The sequence below is a fragment of the Lynx rufus genome, unplaced genomic scaffold, assembly GCF_022079265.1.
Source record: "Lynx rufus isolate CCGP_SWC_20201006 ecotype Redwood Valley unplaced genomic scaffold, mLynRuf1.p SCAF_7, whole genome shotgun sequence".
NCBI classification, from domain to species: Eukaryota; Metazoa; Chordata; class Mammalia; order Carnivora; family Felidae; genus Lynx; species Lynx rufus.
This window is the reverse complement of record NW_025814889.1, coordinates 75,476,959-75,489,930: the sequence shown is the minus strand read 5'-3', so window position 1 is coordinate 75,489,930 and position 12,972 is coordinate 75,476,959. Positions and strand designations below refer to the sequence as shown.

The 12,972-nt window shown below is 40.0% G+C and overlaps 1 protein-coding gene across 1 annotated transcript; it reads right to left on the bottom strand.

Moving 5' to 3' along the window:
• Positions 1 to 11,481: 11,481 nt before the first annotated feature.
• LOC124502382 (olfactory receptor 8S1-like) lies at positions 11,482 to 12,417 on the bottom strand. The gene has a single exon (XM_047067013.1). The coding sequence runs from the start codon at positions 12,415 to 12,417 to the stop codon at positions 11,482 to 11,484; it is 936 nt and encodes a 311-aa protein (XP_046922969.1).
• Between the last annotated feature and the right edge of the window lie 555 nt (positions 12,418 to 12,972).

Sequence of the window (12,972 nt, the reverse complement as noted above, 5' to 3'; positions counted from 1 at the left end):
GAGGGAATATTCCCTAGAAGTAAACATAGGCAAAAACTTAAACCTCTGATGACCACATTCAATTACCAGAGGAGGGGGGTTTGAACCCAACTAACTTATATTTAATATTTGCCCATATTGAATCTTTGGATCCTCTCTTCCCATACAGATATTCTGCTTCATCTGAATGGGTCAATCTCAGTATGATATTATCCTATAGTTGATATTCTATCTCAGAGATTGCTGAAGAAATTCACAAATTTTAAAAAAATATTTATTTTGTGTGAGAGAGAAAGGGGGGGGAAAGGGGCAGAGGGAGGGAGGGAGAGAATCTTACGCAGGCTCAGTGCTCAAACCCACAAACAGTGAGATCATAATCCAAGCCAAAATCAAGAATCAGTTGCTCAACCAACTGAGCTACCCAGGTGCCTCGGAATTCACAAATTTGTCCAGACCAGGACCATGACTAATTTAGTCAATTCTTTTTGTTGAAACTTGTTAGCAGTGCCTGTAATTTGTATATTTTAGTGAACTGTCTATAATGGATGTTGCAACACTTGTCATTTCTCTTCTGTCACTGAGTTTCTTCCATTTAAAACCTTGCTAGGTTGCATAATTGCTCAATGACATTATTTTGTCTTTCTTTAGCTTTTTTACAATCACTTTCATCTTTGCAGCAAGACTGAAATGTAATCATGAATGTAATGCATCATGAATCATGAGTGTAATTCATGTAATCATGAATCTTAGTGCATGTGTGCCTGTGTGTGTGTGCATGTGTCTTTCTTTGCCTTTGTATGTTGGAGAACGGAGTAGCATGAATAAGGGCAGAGCTTGCTGGATCCATTTTACAGAAGAGAAAATGGAGTATCAGAGATTATATTACTTGTCTAAATTGCCAATTTCAACAGTCAGCATTTGGTTGCACAGCATTTGGTTACGCTCCAAGACAAGAGGTATCTCGTAGATATATCCTACCATGTCTTCCAACCAAAGCTTGGCAGTGAATGTCCTCCATCACCTGGTATCTATGTACCTATAGAATTGTCCATGTACTTCCCTCTAGAAAGCCCCAATTCTGAGGGCAAACGAGTGTTGTTTTCCTCCGAGTACTTCATGGACATCCTTTCTTTCTGCCTTTGCTCAAGCATCAGCTCTATCTGGAATGCCCTGTCTTTAGATCCAAATCTTATTTGTTTTTTGACATTTACCTTAATTTCAACTTTTCCCCCCGAGATCTTCATTGATCATTATCTTTCTGAATTCACCATAATATGTAATGATAGGAGAACTACTTATTATTGAGTGCCACATAAGTCCTAGGTACTTCTACTAAACTCCAGATGCAAGTTGAAGTAAATCATTATGTAAAGATTTTTTAAATAAGGAAACAAAAGTATTTGAGTATCATCCCAAATGATTAATACCATGATTCCAACTCTGAACTCTTTGATCATGAAGCCTGAATCTTTTCTATACTGAGTCTCTACCTCTTTTCTGAAGAGTTTCTTAAGAATTCTTGTTTCTCCATAATATGATCTAGCTCATCAGCTCATAATAAGTAACTCTCTTCCTTGTAGACTACCACATGAATCCCTGTTTTTCTGTCATTGTTAATGTTAGTACACATGTATAGTGTATTAATGTTTTCCATTTCGTGATACTGTAACTTCATGGAGGCAGTGATTGTGTTCTATAATGTTTGGCATCCAGAACCCTTGGCCTAGTGAAGGGATGTGCACAGAATGGAACCCCAATGAATATTTGTGGAATAAAGAAAGAAATGATGAAATGAAGAGTATAGACTGTACAAGTAACATTCTTGGGAAAGATTCCAGGCCCATAAGCTTGATAAAGATTCAACATTAAAGATAAGTGAAAGAGAAAGTAATTCTGTGTGTGTGTGTGTGTGTGTGTGTGTGTGTGTGTATAGGAGGAATCGGAGTCAGAATTGGAGTCAGATTGCTGTAGCTGGAGAGGGTCTGGGAGTAGACTTCACCTGTTCCATTCACAATCCTTTTCTCCATTTGTTTATACTTCTATCATATTTCTATAAGCCCATTTATTCAGACATCAGATATTCACAGGTGGACTCCTATAAGCCAGGCTATGATAGGCACTAAGAAGAAGACAACCTTGTATATACAGCTGTTTAACTATTTTATAGGTACTCAGTTTTTTCTCTTTGTTTCACTCTTGTCTAGCATTCAGGGATTTATTCTCTTAGCTTTTCTTCTTGTGCCTAGTTTGAAATACTGTCTGGGGCTACATACTTAGGTTGTGCCTCTTGAAATCTGCCTGGCTTTGTAATGCCACACAAACTCTAGTCTGTCCCCTTGTGCTCAAAATCTGCTCTGTATTCTTGAGCCTTGTCCTGATACCACAGAGTCTGACCTTGACGTTGCCCGAAGGGATCACAATGAGTTCAATCCTGTAGAGTGGTCGTCTTCCCAGTGCTTGTCCTTTCTGATTATTTCCCCACTATTAATATTGAATATTTACATACTTTCTCAAACTATAGGACTTTCTTTTTTTTTTTTTAAATTTTTTTTTTTCAACATTTATTTATTTTTGGGACAGAGAGAGACAGAGCATGAACGGGCGAGGGGCAGAGAGAGAGGGAGACACAGAATCGGAAACAGGCTCCAGGCTCTGAGCCATCAGCCCAGAGCCCGACGCGGGGCTCGAACTCACGGACCGCGAGATCGTGACCTGGCTGAAGTCGGACGCTTAACCGACTGCGCCACCCAGGCGCCCCTATAGGACTTTCTTAAATCCAGTTTACATCTCAGTTCTGACTATTGTCTTATATGCAGAATAGATGGCTGAAATAAACTTAAATTTAGCAGGTAAGGAGAACAAACTTTTGAAAAAATAAATTTCAAGGACCCCTCTTATCTCTGCTTTTGTCAAGTCCTGTTAGAAGAAAACATTTTTCTGTTCTCTACACTAGTAAGTAAAACAAAATTAAAAAGTAAATTGAGGACACTCTCCTCAAGAATATGAACACTTCTTTGTTTGGAATTTTCTGTATGAATTAAGCATATATTAACTTCAATTCTGTCACATTTACTCTGTCTGCCTTGTGTGTACTTACTCGTCTGGAAGGATCACAGTGCTCCAATTCACAGTGAAGTTTGTGAGATATAGCCTAGATTCAGAGTGAGTGGAGAAGAGATGCCCCAGATCTTTAAAGAGAGAAGAGAGGTCAATGCAGAAGACAGTTTAGAAATACGCTGGGTTTTCTAATTTGCATTGGTGAGTCACATATGAACACTTTGTCAAACATGTCTGCAACCTTCAATTCTGTCTGATCTGCTTTACAGATCAAAATGATGTTGATTTGGGGGGCTTAAAAAAGTCATCCTATTTTATCATTGCATATTTATTCCACTGGAATGACTGTGTTTAAACACTTCAAATCAGTTACACTATTAACCCCTGTAGATGTAATGAATCAGGGTAGTGAGGATGGTGATGATATTGAAAAGATAATGCTTGATTCCAAGCACTTTATATATATTAACCTACTTCTTTCATGCAAAAGTCCCATGATGTGGGTGTTTTATCTTCTTATCCCTTTTCTTTTTTTTAAACAGATGAGGGCCTGAGGCAGACAGCATTTAAGAACCATGCCCAAGGTCAAATAGACACCAAGTGGAGGAGCTGGAATTTGAGCTCAGGAAGTTCGGTAATGTATCTTTATCACATCCTTTCCAAGTTGTTGGGACAAGTTGTTGGGAAACCTCCCTTGACAAAGAGAACAAACATAAGTTTCTTAACACTTTATCAATCTCAAATGTATTTAGTTTAAAAATGTTAATTTCACAAATGTTGGGATAGATGCATTAATAAGAAAGGCAAGAGAGAGAGTTTCAGTATTTCCTCTATTTACTGACCAAAAGGAAAATTTATATACTCAGAAGCAGTATAAATTCCATGGGAATCTGGAAGGCCGCTGAACTGGGAGAAGAGGTGAAAGTAGGAGGGTATGGAAAAAGAACATCAGTAAAAGATTTTTTTTAAATATTCCTTGACTTTTGCCTCTCCTCCTGTGTGCTTCAGCACCTGCATCAGTTTGAACCATTTGGGAGATTGAAGGAGTTATTAATAGAAAAAAAAGTTAACTTTTTGTGGCAAATGTGAGTGGATCCTAGAAAAGGAAAAAATATATACCATCTACTCTGATGATGTACTCTGCCCAATCCTCCTCTGACTGCTATGTTCCCCGTTGCATACTCTGCTTTCATTATATTCTTAGGGCCTAGACTAATGCAGAGTTTGTACCCAGAATGCATGCAGTCCTCATTCTCATTGCTTAATGTTAGTCACGAAGGCCAGAGTTTTTCCCAAGTAGCTGCTCAGAGTAGGTGAACACATGGACTTTAATGCATGGAGAATATGAGTCTGCCTAGATTTGGGGGCTCAGTCTCCAGCAAATAAAAAGTCTATAAGAAAACCCAGGGCAAAATAAAAACCCACATCTCAGAGACCCAGAAAGAGAAGGTATATGAAGAGTGGAAAACAATTTATCAGGGGAAAAGAGGGGGAGAGAGAGAGAGAGAGAGAGAGAGACAGACAGACAGACAGACTTCAGAGCAGTCACAGAGAGGACATTACCGAGCTCTGGGCTTTTTGTGCCTCAGAAGACTTCTTGCCACTCTGATCTTTTCTTCAGGCCATGAGGTCTCTATGTTCATGAAGACCAATTGCAAGAACTTCATATTATTAATTTTTTTCTAGGCCATGAAGATCAGTTACCTGGGTGCTAGATACTCACCAGTTCTGAAGCTTTGAGACATGTAATCTTCTGAGCTCTAGTTTGACCCTGCCTTTTTCTCCTACTGGCTATTGAAGACTCCCCAATCCTCCACAAAAGGTATGGAGAGCTTCTTTCTGATAGTCTTAAGTCCAACCCCTTGGGCATCCCTTTTTTCAGTTTTCTTTCTCACTGTAAGTACTGTTGTACTAGGAGAATCCATGAAGTGAGTGATTCCCAGATATAACCCTTCAGAGGGGCAGGTGTAGATTAGGATTAGGCAGTCAGTAATTGGCCAGCTCAGCCTGGCACCCCGGGAGACCAAGAAACCAATGTCCTTTATTCTCTGGAGTCACAGCTTAAAACCCAAATTTAGACTCACAAAACAAACAGAAATTTTTAAAAACTCAAGGGATTCTATTTTGAAACTTCTGTGTTGAGGCTTTGACTTTGATGAAAAACTCGAGTTTAGTGAATTTGAAAGGAGGCAAGGTGGTAAAGACTGAGAATTAACTGAAGGTTGCTGGAGGGGAGGTGGGTGGGGGATGGGCTAAATGGGTGATGGGCATTAAGAAGGGCATTTGTTGGGATGAGCACTGACTGTTAAATGTAAGTGATGAGCCGCTGGGTTCTGCTCCAGAAACCAATACTACACTGTATGTCAACTAACTTGAATTTAAATAAATTAAAAGAAAAAGAGGCAAGGTGGGTGGCAATATCCTTTGTGTGCTTAGTCTCAGTATGTCATACTGGGAAAGCAAAGGGAAGCTGTGTTTTGATCTTTAACCTCAGGTTATTTTCCTTTGCCCTTGTGATTTGAATTCATAAATATCTCTCAGATGAATATTTTAGTGATCAGCTAGTTGTGTCAACAATCAGAGAGGTTTTTAGGGAAATAGTTGAATGCAGGTCATGAAAGCCAAAGATGGTGAAGGACTGAGCAATCAACAGTGACAAATGCAGCCGTTTGATTCTGAATGACTAGAAATACAAAATACCCATTGGATTTCAGACATATGGTCTATTGTTGTCTATAAGGAACAGTGGGATTAATGCTAAAACCTGGTGTGTTTTCAAAGTTTTGGAAGAGAATGAGACCAAAGTAAACATAATGATCAATGTTTATTAATCACTTACCGAATTCCAGGTTTTGTCCCACACACTTTAGGCATAATAAGTATTTCTCCACAACTCTAGGAGCTGGAACCTTTTATTACCCTCATTTACCCCAGATGAGGGAACTGAGGCACAGTTGAATATCTGGTCTAAGTTTATAAAGCTATTAAGTGGTGGAGTCAGGATTAAAATTTCTATCGTAAGACTTCAAACACTGCTTTTTGCAACTATGTTAAATAGCCTCAAATGGGGAAATTGAGTTTAAGGTTTGATCTATATATGCTTGTAGACAGAAAAAGAGCTGTTGGTACAAAACAAAAAGAGAGGAGGCTCAGAAAGCCAAGTCTAGTGCTCTGCTGGAGGACAGTGCCCTGCTCTGGAGAATGACATCGGGTTGGCAGGCAGGGCACATTCCACATCAAGAACCCATTCCTGAATTCAAATGATAATAAACAGCTAAATAGGTGTTTCTTTTTTCTTTTTTTTGGTATATAGATAACCTGGATTTGGACATACCTGGGATTCATATAAGCAATCACTAAAAACAATGGAATGATTTTCAAAGATATTTAAAAGTAACATTAATGTAAAGTTGCAAGCATAGCTTATTTTTGATAACAAAATCAGACAATAACAAAAAATGAAAGGACGTTTATGTAATGCCCCCGATTTCGAATCCGAGAGACCACCAAGGAGCCGATACCGATGCAAATGCACGAGGGTTTATTTGCAAGCTCGAGCTTGGGCCCAAGTATACCCGACACAGCGGAGCAGGGACTTGGACCCCTAGGTTAAGACACCTCTAGGTAGCAGTGGTGTAAGAGGTGTAGCAGTGGCCAATGAGATTGTTACACACACAGAACGTTGCATAGTCATGTCAGTCCACACGCAGGTGGCCAATTGAATTACAATTTACCCTATAGTAACTGTTTGAATTAGCCTATCACTCTGGTCAGAATTGGCATGCAAGTTTGGCGGGCAAAAGGCGGGGTTTACATTCTTTGGCGGTTAGGGGTTCCGCATTCCTATGTGAGCCGGTTTCCAGTAAGGGTGTGCTCAGCGGCTTGACTAGGGTGGGGGAGTGTCTTAAGCAATAAGTAGGTCATGTGGGGGTTATACATGAGATGGTGGGTGTAGCACAAAATGGAGTTAGTCTTGCTCTGCTTGTCCAGGGGTAGGGAATTTTTGTTAAATTCCTTGGGTCCCACAGTTTATAAACTTATAAGGGAAGTTCATAAGCACAAAATTTAGGGGTGCCTAGGTGGCTCAGTTGGTTGAGCATCTGACTTTGGCTCAGGTAATGATCTCATGGTTCACGGGTTTGAGTCCTGCATCCAGCTCTATGCTGACAGCTCAGAGCCTGGAGGCTGCTTTGGATTCTGTTTCTCCCTCTCTTTCTGCCCTTTCCCTGCTCATGCTCTGTCTCTCTCACTCCCCAAAATAAATAAACATCAAAAAATTTTTTTTGAAAAAAAACCCCATAAAATTTAAGGGGATATATAACTTCTCAAATGATAGTGATGAGGTTTTTGGGGTGATAGTGGGACTTGTGGGGTCTGGAGCTGACAGCCGAGAAAGAATTCTTAAAGATGTCTTTGGTGCCAAAAGGTGATTTTATTGGAGCATGGGGACAGGACCCATGGGCAGGAAGAGCTACCCTGGGACCATGAGGAGAGGGTGGTTATATACTATGGAGTTGGGGGAGATAAAGTCCAGGGGAAGTGTCCAGTGAGATTTTCATACACTAAAGAAGACCCCCAGGATAGTGGAAGCCTAGCTATATGTCAAGCTAAGGTTGCTTTCCCCCTAGCAAAGCATTAACATTAAGACAGCAGGGAGTTCCTGAGCAAACCTTTTACTCTGCCAGCCTCAAGTATTTGTCAATGGGCTGCAGGTTATAAGGAAATTTAGTTCTATCTGCCATTTCCTTCTGTCTTTGTTTCCCACATCACTCTGGAGGGGTGATGGGGACTTAGGTCCTGCAGGACTATGATCTCTATCACTTAACCATTTTTTTTTTCCTTTCCTTTGTTCTTGGGCAGCCAGGAGTTCCAGAGGAGTATCACACATATCCCACCTGGGGGTGGGGGGTGGTGGTGTTTGTGGCCTGTCAGCTTGCCTTATGCTCCGTCATCAATCGGAGAAGGGAAGAAATCAAAGGTAAATTTAATTATGAATAATTTTAGTTTTAGGTTAGGAGGTGGGGTCATGCTTCATAATACCTTTATAAACAAATGAACAACCATTTGGTATTTGTTTTTCTCTGCTTGACTTATTTCACTTTGCATAATACGTTCTAGCTCCATCCATGTCATTGCAAACGGCAAGATTTCTTTCTTTCTTTTTTTTTTTGATGGCTGAGTAATATTCAAATATCATATGATTTCACTCATATGTGGAATTTAAGAAACGAAACGCATGAACATATGGGAAGGGAGAGAGGGGAAGAGAAGAAAGGGAAACAGCACAAGAAACTCTTAATGATAGAAAACTAATTGAGGGTTGATGGAGGGAGGTGGGTGGGAGATGGGCTAGATGGGTGATGGGTACTAAGGAGGGCATTTGTGATGAGCACTGGGTATTGTATGCAGGTGATTAACCCTGAATTCTACTTCTGAAACCAATATTGTACCGTATGTTAAGTAATATATAAAAAAATAAAAAGAAAAAGAAAAAAGAAAACACACACATACACAAACAAACCAAAAAACCCCCAATGAACAACCTAACAAAAAGAGATGAAATAAAGTAGTATATATGATAGTACATTATGAATAGGAATTAGGAATAATTCAATCATATGCTTCTGATTTCCTAAGCCAGGAAAAATTAAAAAGGCAAGAAAGTAAGAAAGGAAGGAAGAAGGAAGGAAAGGAAGGAAGGAAGGAAGAAAGGAAGGAGAAACAGATGGCAAAAGGGAGGGAGGAAGAGGGGACAACTCCTTGGAACAATTTCTAGATAAACGAAATGTTCAGTGGTAGGGGAATTGTTAAACTATGTCCTATTTTGTTCTTTATATAATATTATAGAGACTAAAATATTTTTGGAAATAGAAGATGCTTACTTTATGAGAAGTAAAATTACAGAAATAAAATTGCTTATAAATTATAATCATGGCTATATATAACAATGTACCCTAGAAGTACCTGGGTGACTCAGTTAGTTGAGCATCTGACTCCTGATTTCGGCTCAGGTCATGATCTCATGGTTTGTGAGTTTGAGCCCTGCATTTGGCTCTGTGTGGACAGTGGGGAGCCTGCCTAGGATTCTGTCTCTCCCTTTCTTTCTGCCGCTCCCCTGCTCTCTCTTTCTCTCAAAATACATAAGTATGGAAAAACCTAAAATACAAAAGAATGTACCCTAAAGACAGTTCTCATAGAAAAATTGGGCTGGGATATACCTAAATGTTAATAGTGGTTTTCACCATATAGTAGAACCATTTCACTGTATTTTAATAATTCCTAATTTAAAAATATTTGAAGAAAAATGTTAGTATTTTACATGAAGTAATAATACTTTATGCTTTCAACACAGTAAAAAATAAAGTGAAAAATAATCTAAACTGCACAGCAGTGTTCATGGAATATTTTCAGTCTTGTTGTCTATAACATGAAGAAAAATAAAGAGATATGGACTTGCTTCATAAATCCACGTATTGCAAAAATATATGCAAATATGAGACAAACATCTAAAAAAATGGAGTCCTCATAAATTGTAAATTTAATTAATCAAATACTAAGAATTTAATATTTGATAAATGCAGCTTTTAAAATGCCATTCAATGAGAAAGGCAAGTTGACTGAAAACTTTTGAAATTTCCAAAGTAGAAAACAGATCTAAAATAGGACAAAATGTTGGAAAAGCTGCAACAGGTCTATCTTACATGACATTCTGAAATTAGAGAACAAGAGACATTCAGTAGATGTTTGGTTAGTGGAGGTGATTATTAGGCAAAATTGCTTTAGCCAAATTTCCTTTAGGAAACAAACAAAAAGTAAAGAACAAAATCTTAGGTGGATTTGCTGGATCAGTGGAAGACCCAGGGGAGGCCTGCAGAGGGCACTACCGCGTGGGAAAAGAGGCACTGTAAAGTGAGTATGAGGGGTACAAAAAGTAAGAGGGAGCCTTAAACAGCCTCTTTTTGAAGGCTGCCTAGTATTTTCCAGTTACCAGACTTTGGAGAAAAACTCACAGGCTTCTTGGAACCCCAAGTTATAATATTTGCCTTGGAGTAGCGTTACAGAAATCACATTTGTTCTTTGCCTACATTTCTATGCATTCACGGGGGGTGGGGGGGAGGTGGGCAGTGAATGCCTGAGATCCATCCTTTAAGCTAAGCAACGAGTTGCTCTGCAGGGCAGGCACAGACCTAGGTACCTGAAGAGTATGAATAAGCATAAAAAGGAGAAGGAGAAAAAGAGGAAGCAGAGGAGGCAGTGGTGGGGGCACCACAGCCACGTTCTGATTCTGGCAGGAGCAGTGCGGCGATTTTCAGCGGTCCTGGCATCACTGTGATCCCTCTCCTCAGTGGTCCTGGCCCTGGTGCCCCCCCCCCCCCCCAAGAACACAGCAGCCAATGTAGAACTATCAGCTTCAGTGTAAGGTTGGAATGACTTCTTCATTCTTTTTTGCTTCTCTAAGACCCCCTCCATCCTTTCCCTTTTGGCCATCCTGTCATTCCAACTACTTAGAATTAAATCCACTTTCATTTAAGGTATTTTAGAGTAAATTACAGTGTCTGTGTGGCTTAATATTTGGATTTCTAAGATTTCTAGGATGCTTTGGCAAATGGTTTTGTGTAGATGTCTAGGATGCTTTGGTTTTATGCTGTTTTTCCGATTAGTCTTCTCCATGACCATCCTTTTCCCCCACCCCCTCAGAAAACTCCTACCCAGGTTTCTCTCTATGCACTTCTTTTCTAAACCTCATCATTTTCTCCAGAACAAGATATACCATACTTAAGCCTTCTGAGCCACCTGTAAAACCTAGAAGGGGAAACTTGCAGGGCTGCTATAGGACCCTACAATGAATGAAATTCTCTGGCATTTGCTATAATGCTTCATAGGACTTGTGGAAGGTGTCTGCCGGCCTGGAGTTTAGCCCCGCAAACTGACTTCCTTTCTCAGACACCTTCAGCTGCATCTGTCTTGCCTTTAAGACCCTCTTCAGTCAGAGCTTATCCTAAACCCACCTATCACTCACACTTCCACAATCTCAAGCCTGTATCTTTCTTCCTTTAAAGACTTTGTAGCAAAACTTTACCCCCAGGTTCATACCCACAGGAATCCATGTAAGACTTCAACACAAGCAATTTCCCTAGTGCTAAGCATTTTGTTAATGTCTTGCAAACAAAAGGAATAATATATATCTATGTCTGTAACCAAATTACTTTAATTGAAATGATTACCTGACGGATGTTTTCTGCCTCTAAGAAAGAAAAATATTAACCAAAGCAAGAAAATACCTTGCTGCTATTTTTTTGGTGCAATTCCAAACAGAGGCAGCTTTAAAAGATATTTTGTCATCTCTGACTTTACGAGCAAACAAAAATTTTCCTTCATGCTTATTATTCAGGTATTTTTCTGTAATTCTGTCCTGTTTCCCAATCATCCGCTGCTTGTCATCTGCTACCTGAGATGTTGTAAACTTTTCTGCAACATGTTTTTCAGAGATGCTTTTACTTCCTTGTTCTTTAGGCTATAAACAAGGGGATTCGCTAGGGGAGTGACCACACTGTACTGCATGGAAAAAACCAACTCCCACGGGGAACCTGAGGTTGGCATGAGATAGCGAAGAAAACCTGAGCCGTAAAATAAGCTCACTGCGGTGAGGTGGGAGGAGCAGGTGGAGAAGGCCTTGCTTCTGCCTGAGGTGGAGGTGATGCTCAGGATGGTGGAGACAATACGGGCGTAAGAGAAGAAGACCAGAATGAAGGTCCCAAAGGCATGCAGGAGGGCAGAGCCGAGCAGAACTGCAAAGTTATCAGAGCTATTGGAACAGGATAGAGGGAACAGAGAAGGAATCTCACAAATGAAGTTGGAGATGACTTGCGTCTCACAGAAGTCCAAATTCCAGGCTAGGAGGGTATTGATGAAAGCATCCAAAAAGGCCAGACCCCAAGATCCCCACGCCAGGCCCACACACAGCTCATTGCTCATCATCTGACCATAGAGTAGAGGGTAGCAAATGGCAGCATAGCGGTCATAGGCCATGACTGCAAGGAGGCAGAGCTCTGTTCCCCCAAAGGCAAGCACAAAGAAGGCCTGGGTCAAACAGTCTTCCACTGAGATGGCTTTCTTCTCAGACAGGAGGTTCTCTAGCATCTTGGGCACAGTGACCGAAGAGTAACAGAGACCCAGGAAGGAGAGGTGATTCAAGAAGAAGTACATGGGTGTGTGAAGATGAGAATTGGTCCTGATAACCAGGATTATCAACAGGTTCCCTGACAGAGTCAGGAGGTAAACTACCAGGAAAAGCACAAAGACTAGAGCCTGGATATGATGATCTTCAGGGACTCCAAGAAGGAGAAACTCAATGATGGTGCTGTGATTTACCAAGGCCATTTAAAGATGATAATACTTTGGAAGAAAACACAAAGAGAAATAATATATCAACCATCTCCTCTGGCAACCCAAAGCTTCTACTTATTCTATGTACATACACTTTTTTTTCTTCATCTGCTCATTCTTGCCATACTTGTTTAACATCTCTCATGCAGTCCCTTGAAGCATGCATGGCCTTCCCTTTTCTGATTTCCTGGTGTATCAGCCCTGAATATTCTGTGCTTTTTCCATTTGTTGCTCTTTTCTTACAAATAGCTCTAGAGAAATTCACATAATTTTTCAGATCTGACCCTTGAATAATTTTTATCTCTTTAAACTGGGCCATTGATCTTGTTCTATAATGTTCTGCTCAAGAACTCATTTTCTGTAGAAGATGCTGTAATCCTGTTTTCCTCAGTCAGTCTTTCACCTTACATTCAAGACTTTGTAATAGTTTGTTACTAATTAATTATGTACATTTGTGTTATCTTTTTTCTCTTTATTATTTTGCATATATTTGGAACATTTGATCTTAGAGATAATTTTGAAAGCTGTGTGTGTGTGTGTGTGTGTGTG

What these genes read in the sequence shown, in the direction of transcription:
- LOC124502382 (XM_047067013.1), bottom strand. Translation starts at nt 12,417, where the DNA reads ATGGCCTTGGTAAATCACAGCACCATCATTGAGTTTCTCCTTCTTGGA.